The sequence below is a fragment of the Coregonus lavaretus genome, assembly GCF_964263955.1.
Source record: "Coregonus lavaretus genome assembly, chromosome: 26".
Lineage (NCBI taxonomy): Eukaryota > Metazoa > Chordata > Actinopteri > Salmoniformes > Salmonidae > Coregonus > Coregonus lavaretus.
This window is the reverse complement of record NC_140013.1, coordinates 18,455,927-18,473,216: the sequence shown is the minus strand read 5'-3', so window position 1 is coordinate 18,473,216 and position 17,290 is coordinate 18,455,927. Positions and strand designations below refer to the sequence as shown.

At 44.0% G+C, this 17,290-nt stretch overlaps 1 protein-coding gene across 2 annotated transcripts in view; it reads left to right on the top strand.

Moving 5' to 3' along the window:
- Window positions 1-17,290, top strand: part of LOC311101415 (neurobeachin-like) — a gene marked incomplete at both ends in the record, with an annotated part of 295,001 nt that overhangs the window by 240,687 nt on the left and 37,024 nt on the right. For both annotated transcript variants that reach the window (XM_084142549.1, XM_084142550.1), the window contains 2 exons: window positions 7,628-7,768; window positions 9,583-9,702. In XM_084142549.1, coding sequence (XP_083998675.1) covers window positions 7,628-7,768; window positions 9,583-9,702 — 261 coding nt within the window. The remainder of the gene's footprint in view (window positions 1-7,627; window positions 7,769-9,582; window positions 9,703-17,290) is intronic.

Genomic DNA, 17,290 nt, shown 5'->3' with positions numbered 1-17,290 from the left:
CACTATATAATGCACTACTTTTGACCAGGCCCAATAGGGCTCTGGTCAAAAGTAGTGCATTAAATAGGGAATAGGGTGCCATTTGGGAGGCAAACATGACATCCTAACAGATCCCAACACTGGAATAGAAGCTTTAAGTGTCTCTGCTATGTTTGGTACTGTATCGCCTCAGCACATAAACTGAATGTTCTAGTGTCTCTGCTCTGTTTGACATGGTACTGTCCTCGACCATCAACTGTAGGATAGTTTTTAGTGTCTGTATGATGAGGGCTTCTGGCCCTGTTTAACTTCCTAGCAGCTCTCTCTCTCTTTATCGCTCTCTTTCTCTCTCTCTCTCTCTCTCTCTCTACAACTCACAGGCTCACTGACCTGAAAACAATCGCATTCCTGTCTGAGCTTTCCTTCTCTCTCACTCTATCGCTCCCTCCTTACCCCGTTCCCTCTCCCCCTCAAAGTGCCGACTCCCTGACTCTATCTGAGCTCCGTTTTCACAAACGTTTTTGATCAATTCTCACCTCAGATCCCAGACAAATGTTTGCTAGGGAGGGAGGGAGGGAGGGTATGAGGGAAAAGAAGGGAGGCAGGGAGGGAAGGAGGGAAACGCAGGAAGGGGGGAAGGAATGTATGGAAATGAGAGAGGTTGCTGAACTCTCAATGAAAATTTGAATTAGAAATACCCACAACTAAAGCACCCTGGTAGGCATGTGTACTGATAACGTCAGTGAATACCCTTCCCTCCTAACAGTAGTCTGTAAGGTTAATCTCTGCACTTGGTTTATACCAGTTTCACCCAGCCAGTCAATAAAGTCACTGTGTGAAAATTTCTACTCAGCCCTGTTGTAACTGAAAAAGACAACATTTGGTTTGAGTTGTTCAGGTAAGTAGTATAGTGGGTGATCCAGTATAATCCAGTGTTCACTCTGGCAGAAGGTCTACAGTAAGACACACACACACACACACACACACACACACACACACACACACACACACACACACACACACACACACACACACACACAGCTTTCCTGTGTCTTCCTGCTGTTGTTTCTGCTCTTGTCACCCTGTGGCGGCTTCAGTCTGTACACAACCAGGTGGGCCGTGTGTGTTTGTCTGAGAGAGCCCGAGCCCTCTGGCATGGGTAGACAGTTATGTATTGTAATGTATTCCAGTGACATCCTCCCATGCTGTTTACAGGCTGAGCTGCCTTCATTACCATGAGTTCACAGGCCTCTGTCTCCTGACAGTTGTCCTTGGAACCCCAGGGCTCACACACGCACACACACACACGCACGCACGCACGCATACACACGCACAGACACCTCCAACTCCAGGGCTTCTACCTCCAGAGGTACCAGCTAGTAAAGAATTGGAATGAAGGGGCTTGAGTTCTCCAATATATAAACAGATTAGACAAAGAGCAGGCGTGAGAGGAAATAGGGAGGAACTCAGAGAGAGACTGTAAGTCTTCTGAACAGAGTCATGTAAAACCACCTTACTCTGAAACACAAACATCTTGTGCTTCCCAAGTGGCACCCTATTTCCTATATAGTGCTCTACTTTTGACCGGGCCCTATAGGGTGCTGGTCAAAAGTAGTACACTATGTAGGGAATACGGTTCCATTTGGGAAGCTGCCATCCAGCGATATTTTGTCCTCTGACTGAGCTGCTCACGCCATGGGGTCAGTTGACTACCAATCAGGAAGTGGGTGCCAGTACCAGCAGGCTAAATGTCCTATAGCTCCTGGATAATACACCACTTAATCCTCTCACACACCTACTTTAATGCGCTACACACACCTACACACACCTGCAATTTACCTGCTGATCAGCCAGCCAGTCATCCGTGTTAAATCCAACTGAACAGGGTGTTCTCTGCCTCAGGGCCACAGTGGAGCATTCTTACTGTCAGATCACAGGCCTGTGGAGCACACACACAACCACACACACACACCCTCCATGTGAGCGGTACAGTGGTGTGGTGGAGCAGTTCATTAGGTTTTAATGATTATTTCCTGCTGACTGACAGGTGGCTGATGGGAAAGGGAAGCTCATCTCCTCATAGCTGTTAGTTGATGGAGTGGAAACGCATATAACCCTATATGAAGACATACTGAGTGTGCTCTGCTTAACAATCTAGATGTTTATCACGGCTCTTGTTCTACCTGCTTTTGTGTGTCTCTGATAGGAAGTGATGTGATGTGACTCTGTCAAAACTTCTCTCAGGGAGAAACAGCCAAAGCTGTGAAGTGACAGCAGACATATGTACCTGATGTACTTTACCTCATAGCTACTGTTATGAAACGGAGAGGGAGTGGGAGCTTGTCCATGGTGGTCTTCGAACCCGCAACCTTATGAACCAGAGCCCTTCACGTTTTCGATGGCTAGCACCCTTGGAAAAGTCTATATATTTACATTTTAGTCATTTAGCAGATGCTCTTATCTAGAGCGAAAATGCATCAATTTTCTTACTTTTTCGTACTGGTGCCCCGTGGGAATCGAACCTACAACTCAGGCGTTGCAAGTGCCATGCTCTACCAACTGAGCCACACAGGACCATAATGTGCACATATATGTGCTTATGAATTCAGGGTCGCTACACTATTATGCTGTGTTTACCATTGTGACGTTACATTAATTCGCTTCTCTGCTTAGTTGCTAGTAGCAAATCCTATTCATGTTTTTAAAAGAGTTAACAAAAGTTGCTGCTGAAAAGTTTATTGTTTATGTTGTAGTGAAAGTTAGCAATGTAGCTAGCTAGCTGCGCAGCCACACTCTCATAGACAACTCTGGAAATGTAGTGGTGCTAATTGTGTATATCACCCTTTACTGTATCAATGTTTTATAGACTGCAACCGAACTTCAGAAAACCTATACCATGAGAGAAACCACCCAAACAAAGAACTCTGAAGAACTAGATTGTAGCTGTTCAAGGTGCTTCTTCTGACAAGCCCAGAGAGAAAACGTGTGTCTCCTCGGGAGGTAGCCTAGATATTACCACACAAACCACAACACTTTCTCTTTCTCTGTGTTCCACACACTCGCATGCACACACACACACATACACACACGCTCCTCTTGGATCCTCCACTTTGGGGTCTCTGCTCTCTGCAGTCAGAGAATGATCCTAATTACATGTGATGAGTGGTTTATCTAGTGTAGCATGTGACAGCCCTATAATCCAGCAGCTAGGTTTGATCATGTCTTGTTTGGTGGTGCAGGTAGATATCACTAGGTCAGGTATTATTCATGGGAGTGAACTCAGAAGGAGGTAAATGCAGAGCTGTCTAAAGCACTTGTTTTTATTGTCTCCTTATCATGTCCTGTATTTACATAACCACCTGAGAAAAGGGAGCTGATGATTACTGTGTGTTAGAGGAATGGTAGAGAAAAAAGTTTGTTGTCAGTACTCTACCCCACTAACCAGCCACGGAATGGAGTCCCATATGGCACCCAATTCCCTATGTAGTGCACAACTTTTGACCAGGACCCTATATCCCTATCTCCCACCCAGTATCTATTAGCATCCAACATTAGCAACATGGTTCCATCAATTAAGCTTAAGTAACTTAGTTGCTAGTAGAATCAACACACCTAACATGCCTGGTTGCTTTAAAGTGTGTTTATGTCAAGAAATCAATGAAATACCACGTTGTGGCAAAGTTAGCTAGGTAGCTAGCTGTCACACATCAACAACAGAGAAGGTCAGAGTATAACCAGAAATGGATGTTGTTTTGTTTGAGTGAACTAGCCAAACGTTTTTTACCCAAATGGCACCCTATAGACCATGGTCAAAAGTAGTATACTATAAAGGGAATAGGGTGCCAGGTTGCTGGTGCTGCATGCATATGAAAGGCTTAGCGCTTTAGAATGACCTTATGGCCACTTAAGACCCAACATTATCTACCATGTTAACAGCTTTTTAATGTCTTACTAATGAGCTAGTTTAGCAGGCTAAAGCCCCCATATATTTTTATAGGTTACGAGCTGTCTGTGAGGGTGACAGAAGAAGCCTGTAAGATGTAATAGACAAGACACACTATAACCAACATCAGCCGTGCGCAGTAAATCACCTTCTGTGTGTCAACGAATGGTGGCGATTCAACATGTAGAATAGTCTGGAAATGAACAGAAAATGACGGCCGATGTTCTGTGGCGATATGACGTCCACCTGCTGCTTTTAACCATTTGTCAGCGCTGTTTTATCCTTAAGATACGACATCCATCTTGCTGCTGGGTTTAGTGGAAATATTCATATTGACAGTCTCTTTGTGTTTGGGGTTCTTAGCTAGCTATCAGGCCACGTTAGCTGTGAGACCACGTTAGCTATGAAACCATGTTACCTGTGAGACCATGTTAGCTATGAGACCATGTTAGCTATGAGACCACGTTAGCAGTGAGACCATGTTAGCTGTGAGACCATGTTAGCTGTGAGACCACGTTAGCTGTGAGACCACGTTAGATATGAGACCATGTTAGCTGTGAGACCATGTTAGCTATGAGAACATGTTAGCTGTGAGACAATGTTAGCTATGAGACCATGTTAGCTTTGAGAACATGTTAGCTGTGAGACCATGTTAATTGGTTGTCAGACCCGGGTTGAAATCCAGTCTGTCCTATTAGCTGTCTGTGCTGTCCAGCTGCAGCTATGATTGGGCTAAGCTGACTGAGACCAGACTGGTTCCTCCTGGACTTTTAACAGCCTGTCTGACTTCCTGTAGCCCACAGCCCAATCACAGCCGGCCCCAGACGTCACATGACAGCCTATTATCACCCCGTAAATCTCAGCCGATCTCCATAAACTTCTCTTTCATTCTCCCTCATCGTGCTAGCATCGATGTTGACGGTCATTATGTTGGAGAGGAAAGAAAGGAACGTAGAAGGAAACCAGACATGACCAGTTGGTTTGGAGTGAGAGAGTTGAGCGGTAGTCAAACATTCCTAATAATGCCATATGTTCTTTGCCACATAGAGGGAGGTATGGGCTGTGGGAACATAATGAAGATGACGAAACAGTCTACGCTGCATCTCATATGGAACCCTATTCACTATACATGTAATCCAGGGCCCTCTAGTGCACTATACAGTGGGGGAAAAAAGTATTTAGTCAGCCACCAATTGTGCAAGTTCTCCCACTTAAAAAGATGAGAGAGGCCTGTAATTTTCATCATAGGTACACGTCAACTATGACAGACAAAATGAAGAAAAAAATTCCAGAAAATCATATTGTAGGATTTTTTATGAATTTATTTGCAAATTATGGTGGAAAATAAGTATTTGGTCAATAACAAAAGTTTCTCAATACTTTGTTATATACCCTTTGTTGGCAATGACACAGGTCAAACGTTTTCTGTAAGTCTTCACAAGGTTTTCACACACTGTTGCTGGTATTTTGGCCCATTCCTCCATGCAGATCTCCTCTAGAGCAGTGATGTTTTGGGGCTGTCGCTGGGCAACACAGACTTTCAACTCCCTCCAAAGATTTTCTATGGGGTTGAGATCTGGAGACTGGCTAGGCCACTCCAGGACCTTGAAATGCTTCTTACGAAGCCACTCCTTCGTTGCCCGGGCGGTGTGTTTGGGATCATTGTCATGCTGAAAGACCCAGCAACGTTTCATCTTCAATGCCCTTGCTGATGGAAGGAGGTTTTCACTCAAAATCTCACGATACATGGCCCCATTCATTCTTTCCTTTACACGGATCAGTCGTCCTGGTCCCTTTGCAGAAAAACAGCCCCAAAGCATGATGTTTCCACCCCCATGCTTCACAGTAGGTATGGTGTTCTTTGGATGCAACTCAGCATTCTTTGTCCTCCAAACACGACGAGTTGAGATTTTACCAAAAAGTTATATTTTGGTTTCATCTGACCATATGACATTCTCCCAATCCTCTCCTTGATCATCCAAATGCACTCTAGCAAACTTCAGACGGGCCTGGACATGTACTGGCTTAAGCAGGGGGACATGTCTGGCACTGCAGGATTTGAGTCCCTGGCGGCGTAGTGTGTTACTGATGGTAGGCTTTGTTACTTTGGTCCCAGCTCTCTGCAGGTCATTCACTAGGTCCCCCCGTGTGGTTCTGGGATTTTTGCTCACCGTTCTTGTGATCATTTTGACCCCACGGGGTGAGATCTTGCGTGGAGCCCCAGATCGAGGGAGATTATCAGTGGTCTTGTCTGTCTTCCATTTCCTAATAATTGCTCCCACAGTTGATTTCTTCAAACCAAGCTGCTTACCTATTGCAGATTCAGTCTTCCCAGCCTGGTGCAGGTCTACAATTTTGTTTCTGGTGTCCTTTGACAGCTCTTTGATCTTGGCTATAGTGGAGTTTGGAGTGTGACTGTTTGAGGTTGTGGACAGGTGTCTTTTATACTGATAACAAGTTCAAACAGGTGCCATTAATACAGGTAACGAGTGGAGGACAGAGGAGCCTCTTAAAGAAGAAGTTACAGGTCTGTGAGAGCCAGAAATCTTGCTTGTTTGTAGGTGACCAAATACTTATTTTCCACCATAATTTGCAAATAAATTCATTAAAAATCCTACAATGTGATTTTCTGGATTTTCTTTTCTCATTTTGTCTATCATAGTTGACGTGTACCTATGATGAAAATTACAGGCCTCTCTCATCTTTTTAAGTGGGAGAACTTGCACAATTGGTGGCTGACTAAATACTTTTTTTCCCCACTGTATAGGGAATAGAATGCTGTTATAGAATGTTGTAACACTCTCATAACTCTAGCCATGGGAATACTGGAGTAACGGCACAATCTTAATGATTTGATATTTCAAGTGATTTTATTTTTAGTTGTTGGTCTCTCCACTAGCTGCAGCTCGTCTGAATCAAGGGCTTTGCTGGGGTAGATTTCCCATGATTCCTGTGGTCAATCCGAGATATGGCCGCTGCGCACACACAAACACACACACACACACACACACACACACACACACACACACACACACTGGCTCTATAGCACTGAGTGTATTAATATTGACTGCCAATGTACCTGTGTGTACCTGTTGGCCAGGGTGATTGAAAAGGCAGAGAAAGCTATTTAACCTCCACTAAATGTATTTTAATGGGCTAATTAGATTGCCTTTAAAAAACACATGAGAAAGCAAAGGCATAATATTGGCGTAGGGCCCATACCAAATGGCATCCTATTACCTACAGAGTGCACTACTTTTGACCAGAGCCCTATGGGCCCTGGTCAAAAGTAGTGCACTATATTGGGAATGGGTTGCTATTTGGGACACAGTCTTGGTGTATTACAGAGAGGCTGGGACCCAGAATGTAATATTGACTTGGCCTCTGTTCCAGAAGAGTGAAACACGCTGTCAAAGGCCAATATTTGGGTTGTAAAGTAATGTATTTCTTGTTTTATCCATTGATCAGCTAATTACTGTAATATCAATAGCAGGCCTTACTAAACTCCTGGAAGGCTGTGGTGTTTTTTTACCATGACAACATGGTGGGACACATTAAATTGTCTCATTTGGCCTGGGGGCCGTGTGTTTGACCAGCCTGCTCTAGGAGCTGCCTGTCTGCGAAGTCTTAAACATCAGTTATATACTGAACATCATATACTCTATCTACTTTATGTAACTTCTTGTCTTCCTGTTTCTCCCTTAGCCAATCGGAGCGTTGAACCCGAAGCGTGCAGTGTTCTATGCAGAGCGCTACGAGACGTGGGAAGAGGACCAGACCCCCCCATATCACTACAACACCCACTACTCCACCGCTAACTCCACCCTGCTCTGGCTGCTCAGGATAGTACGTACTCTATACCCCATCCACCCAATACCCTATTCCCTGTACCCTATACCCAGAAAAGGGGTGGTTGATAAAAAAGATATAGGTCCAGGGGCTTCAGGAGTGGCGCAGCGGTCTAAGTCACTGCATCGCAGTGCTAAAGGCGTCAGTACAGACCAGGGGTTCGATCCGGGGCTGTATCACAACCGGCCGTGATCGGGAGTCCCATAGGGCGGCGCACAATTGGCCCAGCGTCGTCCGGGTTAGGGGAGAGTTTGGCCGGGGAGGCTTTACTTGGCTCATCATGCTCTAGCGACTCCTTGTGGTGGGCTGGGCGCCTGCAGGCTGACTTTGATCGTCAGTTGAACAGTGTTTCTTCCGAGACATTGGTGCGGCTGGCATCCGGGTTAAGTGTGCGGGTGTTAAGAAGCGCGGTTTGGCGGGTCATGTTTCGGAGGACGAATGACTCAACCTTCACCTCCCGAGCCCGTTGGGCAGTTGCAGCGATGAGACAAGATAGGAATTGGAGAGAAAAAGGGGGTAAAATACAACAAGAAAAAAATTAATATATATAGGTCCATTATCATTTCTACATACTTTCAATCTGATTTTAGACGTTCGAGTGTAGACGTAAGTCGTTTTTTATCCTAAATAATATTTTCAAAATGGCAGCTAGTAAGTTAGTTAGATAGTAAGTCACACAATCTATACTGTTGAAAGGACATTGATACCACCTAGTGTTTAGTAAATACCAGTGGAATCCAAATGGTGGCCATATTTGATATGTTAGGTAGCTCGTTAATTGGAGAAAGCTTGATGGGGAGTTAGTAGCATCCCCCCCGTTCTCCCTTTGCCAGCCACTCTCCTCCTCCTCTCCTCCTCCTCTCCCCCTCCTCTCCCCCTCGTTAGCAGAGGGGCTGGTGAATTAGAATAGTTCCTCTGACAGCACTTACACCACTCCTCACTACCTACACTCCTCCTCTCCTCCATCTCTCCTCCTCTCCTCTCTACATCCCTCCATCAGAAAACTGTCTCCATCTCAGACTGTAAACACCACATGCAGTATCAGCCAATTAGCACCGTCGCTCCCGGCGACCAGGAAGCACAGTAATTAATACTCCCTATGGCATTGTGGGTAATGTACAGTAGGGGAGGACAGACAGACAGACAGACAGACAGACAGACAGACAGAAAGACAGAAAGACAGACATTTGTCTGGCACAGGAACCTCACATACACAGACACAGAAACACATCATAGATGCGGTAAAGAGGTCAATGGAACTCCACCCAAACAATGGAAATGCCATGGAAATGCATGGGGGAAAGATGCCGTGGGGGAAAGATCCCGAATCTCCTCATTGCCCCCCAGCAAAATTAGCCTACAGTTAGGCTATTGTTTATATGTGTATTGTGTACTTTTAAATGTTATGCAGCGAAAACAGCAAAATATATCAAAATCGTACTTTAGTAATCACATTGTGGGCCTGTTACAATACATCAATCATAACAAATTTGACGAATATCCACTTTGTTAGATCAGATTTGTTGAATGTGCAACAGTCCGGAGTCCTTCTTCTATCCCCCACGGTCTGCGTTCCATTGACCTCTTTACCGCATTTATGGTTCCAATAAGAGACATTCTCATTGTCCTTTCTCTCTGTCACAACCAGCAGAATTCTGAAATTATTCATTCTGAACACACATTAGAAAATCTAGTTCACTGAGAGTATGGTTTGGTATGGTGGTGTTATGTGTGTTCTGATGTTTTTGTGTGTGTGTGTCCATGAAACATCCTTTGCTCAACGTAAAATGTGTGTGTGTTTTCTCTTGCAGGAGCCTTTCACCACGTTCTTCCTGAATGCTAACAACAACAAGTTTGACCATCCAGACCGGACCTTCTCAGCCATCACCCGCTCCTGGAGGCACTGCCAGAGAGACACCTCAGACGTCAGGGTGTGTTTCTTTGTGTCACTCTGTGTGCGTGCGTGCATGTATGTGTGTGTCCATGAAACAACCTATGCTCAAGTAAAATACTCTGTATCTGTATCTACGGTGGGTCTGATGCGTTCTCTGTTCATCGGTATTCAACCCAGAAGGAAACACCACAATAAAATATATACCATGAATTATAAATAACATTGTGCTCAAACTGAGGAACAGAGACAGGGTACACAGTGCATGACTAAAGCACTTACAAATACATACTTGATTTACCTCTTATAAACAACATTACTTTAAAAAGAAAGGAGTGCTGTACTGTATGTGAACAGAGGCTGAAGACAAAGAAAGAAAGAAATCCTTCTCCTTCCTTCCTCAGAGACGGAGAAGCAGTCAAAGGTTGTGTCCCAAATGGCAACCTATGGGCCCTGGTTAAAAGTAGTGCACTATATAGAGAATAGGGTGCCATTTGGGACGCAGCCAGAGAAACGCTGAACCACCACCACGGTCACTCTGTAACACAGCGGGAGCAGCTCTGACCTCAAAGTGTCAGATATTTCTAGAACACCCTGCGTCGGGTTAGTGTTGCCCCAGGCAATTAATAAAGCATTAATGACAAAAGCTATTTAAAATGTAGTGTTTTATGTCCGGACAGGGCTTTTCCTGGGCTCAGCTTGGGGAGGAGGGGGAGAGAGCAGCACACCAGCCAACATGCCCTGTTAACAAATACATGCTACTTTAAACTACTTGTATGTCTGTCTGTTTGTTGAAACACACAGAACATGGCTGCTGGTCTATCAGCACGAAGGAGAGAGAGAGAGACAAGATATTACAACAGCAGCTGTGTTTCATTATATATTAGTAACAGGAATTATTCTGCTAAATTGTTTCATCTACACACACAGTTCTACCTACACACACACAGTTCTACCTACACACACACAGTTATACCTACACACACACAGTTCTACCTACACACACACAGTTCTACCTACACACACACAGTTCTACCTACACACACACACAGTTATACCTACACACACACACACACAGTTCTACCTACATACACACAGGTTTACCTACGTACACACAGTTTTACACACATACACACAGTTACTACATACACACGGTTTTACCTATGGACACAGTTACCTACATACACAAAGTGTTACCTACATTATGACAAAGAGTACAGGACCGGGGGAGTAGGAGGGGGGCCTTAGCAGGGGTGAGCTGACCACCTACAAGAGCAAGTCAATGTGGAGCGACCTTGTACCAGCACCCCCCCCCCCCCCCCCCCCTCCTCCCCTTCACAATACATTTTTTAACAGTGCTGCTAATCCATTTCTCTGTGTCCCCACTAGTGTGTGTGTGTCATGCCCATGCTTGCCTGTGTGTGTGAAAGAGGGAGAGGCAGACTTGTCTATGAGTAGTCAACAGTCCCAGTAACCCCCCAGAACGCTGCCAGTGTGTCACCTGAAGGGATCCAGCAGCATCTAATATAGCTAATACTATGGAGGCTATTAGCTATCTATGCAGCCTGTTAGCTATCTATGGAGGCTGTTCACTATCTATGGAGGCTCTTAGCTATCTATGGAGGCTATTAGCTATCTATGGAGGCTATTAGCTATCTATGGAGGCTGTTCACTATCTATGGAGGCTGTTAGCTATCTATGGAGGCTATTAGCTATCTATGGAGGCTGTTAGCTATCTATGGAGGTTGTTAGCTATCTATGGAGGCTGTTAGCTATCTATGGAGCCTGTTGGCAAACTATGGAGCCTGTTGGCAATCTATGGAGCCTGTTAGATATCTATGGAGCCTGTTAGCTACCTATGGAGGCTCTTAGCTATCTATGGAGGCTATTAGCTATCTATGGAGGCTGTTAGCTATCTATGGAGGCTGTTAGCTATCTATGGAGGCTGTTAACTATCTATGGAGGCTCCTAGCTATCTATGGAGGCTATTAGCTATCTATGGAGGCTGTTAGCTATCTATGGAGGCTGTTAGCTATCTATGGAGCCTGTTTGCTATCTATGGAACTTGTTAGCTATCTATGGAGCTTGTTAGCTATCTATGGAGCCTGTTAGCTATCTATGGAGGGTCTGTGATTGACTTGTTCAGCCCATTAACAGGCTGTTGCTGTTTTAATGGCTGACAGGGGAGCTGGGCTCAAAACGGAGCTGGCAGCTTTAACGGCTTGGTGCTGAGTTATGACAGGGAAGTTTACAAATAGAGAGAGTAAGGAGGGAGACGGAGGGAGGGAGGGAGGGAGGGAGGGAGAGGGTTGGAGGGGAAGAGAGTGAGGGAGAGAGAGGACCGAGAAAGAGATAGACAGAGAGAGAGATAAAGAGTTTGGGGAGGGAGGGAGGAACAGCCTCCAGTGTTGTGGTCAGTCAGATGGTGAAATGTGACCAACAGCAGACAGTGTTTTATTGGGGTGTTTCCTGTCATGCCACCTTCCTCTCTAAACCCTGATCTACCATCCTAAAGCCCTGCCTGTTACCCTCCTGTAGATAAACTCCCACAGGCCTGGTAAAAACCAACAGCATCACAGAACACGACAAGCACTGCTTTCATAAAACAGCCCTCATACTAGCACTGAACCAGCTAGGAGGCCCAGCACATTGTAAACACACACATACACAGTCACTGACACACACACACACACACACATGCATGCACACACAAACACAAAGTCACCCCCCACACATACGCACACATGCATGCACACACACACGCACACACTGCACACACACCTGACACACACACAAACACATGCACCTCCTGACACACACAGGCCTAGACAGACAGAGTTTAAATGGTTTTAAATGGTTTTCTAATGAGGGCTCTGACAGAGAGAGGAGGGAGGCGCCACATTCCTGTTGTGCACATGGTCCAATGTACAGAGGCATCTGTCAGAGAGAGAGGAGCGGAGAGAAGATAGGAGTGGCGTTGAGTGGAGGGGAGGAGAGGAGGCTCTGTGATTGGCTAAAGCAGTGGCCACCAACTGGTCGATCTTCAAGGCCTTGCGATCCTTTACAAAAAAATGGTCTTGCACGGTTGGCGATAGATGTACTTGAGTCCGCTGGGACTAAAATAGTGTAAAAATATTTTGCTGTGACTCTTATGTGGATGATGTTAAAAATATTTGTTGGTCTGATGTGATTAATAAGGAGCATCCAGACACTGCACTTGATGAATTTATGAAGTTGCTTCTTCCAGTTATTGATAAACATGCACCTGTTAAGAAACTGACTGTTAGAACTGTTAAGGCTCCATGGATTGATGAGGAATTGAAAAACCGTATGGTTGAAAGAGATGGGGCAAAATGAGTGGCTAATAAGTCTGGCTGCACATCTGACTGGCTGACTTACTGCAAATTGAGAAATTATGTGACTAAACTCAACAAAAAGAAGAATAAACTGTATTATGAAACCAAGATCAATGATATAAAAAACTTTGGAGTACTTTAAATGAAATTATGGGCAGAAAGACAAGTTAAACTCCATCTTAGATCGAATCAGATGGCTTATTCATCACAAAACCATTTGATGTTGCAAATTATTTTAATGATTACTTAATTGGCAAAGTGGGCAAACTTAGGCAGGAAATGCCAACAACATTGAGCCATCGTACTCATGCAAGTTTGAATTGCAAGTTAGAATTTTGCATTGCAAGTTTGAAAGCATTGCAAGTTAAAATTTTGTAAAGTTAGTATAGGAGAGGTGGAAAGATCATTGTTATCTATCAATAATGACAAACCTCCTGGCATTTAAAACTTAGATGGAAAGCTTCTGAGGGTGGTAACTCCTATCTGTCATATCTTTTATCTGAGCCTAGAGGAAAGTCTGTCCTCAGGCCTGGAGGGAAGCCAATGTCATTCTGCTACCCAAGAGTGGGAAAGTGGCCTTTACTGGTTCTAACAGCAGACCTGTAAGCTTGCTGCTAGCTCTTAGCAAACTGTTGGAAAAATTGTGTTTGACCAAATACAATGCTATTTCTCTGTAAACAAATTAACAACAGACTTTCAGCATGCTTATAGAGAAGAGCAGTCAACATGTACTGCACTGACACAAATGGCTGATTATTGGTTGAAAGAAATGGATAATAAGAAGATTGTGGGAGCTGTACTGTTAGATTTCAGTGAATAATTTAATATTATTGACCATAACCTGTTGTAGAGAAAACGTATGTGTTATGGCTTTTCAACTTCTGCCATATTGTGGATTCAGACCTATCTATCTAATAGAACTCAAGGGGTTTTCTTTAATTGAAGCTTCTCTAATGTCAAACATGTAAAGTGTGGTATACCACAGGGCAGCTCTCTAGGCCCTCTACTCTTTTCTATTTTTACCAATGACCTGCCACTGGCATTAAACAAAGCATGTGTGTCCATGTACAGTGGGGAGAACAAGTATTTGATACACTGCCGATTTTGCATGTTTTCCTACTTACAAAGCATGTAGAGGTCTGTCATTTTTATCATAGGTACACTTCAACTGTGAGAGACGGAATCTAAAACAAAAATCCAGAAAATCACATTGTATGATTTTTAAGTAATTAATTAGCATTTTATTGCGTGACATAAGTATTTGATCACCTACCAACCATTAAGAATTCCGGCTCTCACAGACCTGTTAGTTTTTCTTTAAGAAGCCCTCCTGTTCTCCACTCATTACCTGTATTAACTGCACCTGTTTGAACTCGTTACCTGTATAAAAGACACCTGTCCACACACTCAATCAAACAGACTCCAACCTCTCCACAATGGCCAAGACCAGAGAGCTGTGTAAGGACATCAGGGATAAAATTGTAGACCTGCACAAGGCTGGGATGGGCTACAGGACAATAGGCAAGCAGCTTGGTGAGAAGGCAACAACTGTTGGCGCAATTATTAGAAAATGGAAGAAGTTCAAGATGACGGTCAATCACCCTCGGTCTGGGGCTCCATGCAAGATCTCACCTCGTGGGGCATCAATGATCATGAGGAGGGTGAGGGATCAGCCCAGAACTACACGGCAGGACCTGGTCAATGACCTGAAGAGAGCTGGGACCACAGTCTCAAAGAAAACCATTAGTAACACACTACGCCATCATGGATTAAAATCCTGCAGCGCACGCAAGGTCCCCCTGCTCAAGCCAGCGCATGTCCAGGCCCGTCTGAAGTTTGCCAATGACCATCTGGATGATCCAGAGGAGGAATGGGAGAAGGTCATGTGGTCAGATGAGACAAAAATTGAGCTTTTTGGTCTAAACTCCACTCGCCGTGTTTGGAGGAAGAAGAAGGATGAGTACAACCCCAAGAACACCATCCCAACCGTGAAGCATGGAGGTGGAAACATCATTCTTTGGGGATGCTTTTCTGCAAAGGGGACAGGACGACTGCACCATATTGAGGGGAGGATGAATGGGACCATGTATCGCGAGATCTTGGCCAACAACCTCCTTCCCTCAGTAAGAGCATTGAAGATGGGTCGTGGCTGGGTCTTCCAGCATGACAATGACCCGAAACACACAGCCAGGGCAACTAAGGAGTGGCTCCGTAAGAAGCATCTCAAGGTCCTGGAGTGGCCTAGCCAGTCTCCAGACCTGAACCCAATAGAAAATCTTTGGAGGGAGCTGAAAGTCTGTATTGCCCAGCGACAGCCCCGAAACCTGAAGGATCTGGAGAAGGTCTGTATGGAGGAGTGGGCCAAAATCCCTGCTGCAGTGTGTGCAAACCTGGTCAAGACCTACAGGAAATGTATTATCTCTGTAATTGCAAACAAAGGCCAAATATTAAGTTCTGCTTTTCTGATGTATCAAATACTTATGTCATGCAATAAAATGCAAATTAATTACTTAAAAATCATACAATGTGATTTTCTGGATTTTTGTTTTAGATTCCGTCTCTCACAATTGAAGTGTACCTATGATAAAAAATTACAGACCTCTACATGCTTTGTAAGTAGGAAAACCTGCAAAATCGGCAGTGTATCAAATACTTGTTCTCCCCACTGTTTGTTGATGAATGAACCATATACGCATCAGCAACCACAGCTAATGAAGTCACTGAAACCCTTAACAAAGAGTTGCAGTCTGTTTTGGAATGGGTGGCCAGTAATAAACTGGTCCTGAACATCTCTAAAACTAAAAGCATTGTATTTGGTACATCATTCCCTAAGTTCTAGACCTCAGCTGAATCTGGTAATGAATGGTGTGGCTGTTGAACAAGTTGAGGAGACTAAATAACTTGGTGTTGCCTTAGATTGTAAACTGTCATGGTCAAAACATATAGATTCAATGATTGTAAAGATGGGGAGAGGTCTGTCCATAATAAATAGATGCTTTGCTTTTTTGACACCACACTCCACAAATCAATTCCTGCAGGCTCTAGTTTTATCTTATGTTGATTAATATCCAGTCATATAGTCAAGTGCTGCAAGGAAAGACCTAGTTAAGCTGCAGCTGACCCAGAACAGAGCGGCACGTCTTGCTCTTCATTGTAATCAGAGGGCTAATATTAATACTATGCATTCCGGTCTCTCTTGGCTAAGAGTTGAGGAAAGACTGACTGTGTCACTTCTTGTTTTTATAAGAAACAATGTGTTGAAAATTCCACATTGTTTGCATAGTCAACTTACACACAGCACTGACACACACACTTACCACACCAGACATGCCACCAGGGGTCTTTTCACAGTCCCCAGGTCCAGAACAAATTGAAGGTAATGTACAGTATTATACAGAGCCATGAGTGCATGGAACTCACTTCCATCTTATTCAGCGCAAGTGAACAGCAAATCTGGTTTCAAAAAACAAATAAAGCAACACCTCAAGGCACAATACCTCTCCCCCATGTGACCTACTTGTTGTGTGTATAAACACTGACATGTACAGTACCAGTCAAAAGTTTGGACAGACTACTCATTAAAGGGTTTTTCTTTATTTTTACTATTTTCTACATTGTAGAATAATAGTGAAGACATCAAAACTATGAAATAACACATATGGAATCATGTAGTAACCAAAAAAGTGTTAAACAAATCTAAATATATAAATTTCAAATAGCCACCCTTTGCCTTGATGACAGCTTTGCACACTCTTGGCATTCTCTCAACCAGCTTCATGAGGTAGTCACCTGTAATACATTTCAATTAACAGGTATGCCTTCTTAAAAGTTAATTTGAGGAATTTCTTTCCTTCTTAATGCGTTTGAGCCAATCAGTTGTGTTGTGACAAGGTAGGGTGGGTATACAGAAGATAGCCATATTTGGTAAAAGACCAAGTCCATATTATGGAAAGAACACCTCAAATAAGAAAAGAGAAACGCCAGTCCATCATTACTTTAAGACATGAAGGTCAGTCAATACGGAACATTTCAAGAACTTTGAAAGTTTCTTCAAGTGCAGTCGCAAACACCATCAAGCGCTATGATGAAACTGGCTCTCATGAGGACCGCCACAGGAATGGAAGACCCAGAGTTACCTCTGCTGCAGAGAGGATAAGTTCATTAGACTAACCAGCCTCAGAAAATGCAGCCCAAATAAATGCTTCACAGAGTTCAAGTAACAGACACATCTCAACATCAACTGTTCAGAGGGCACTATATGAATCAGGCCTT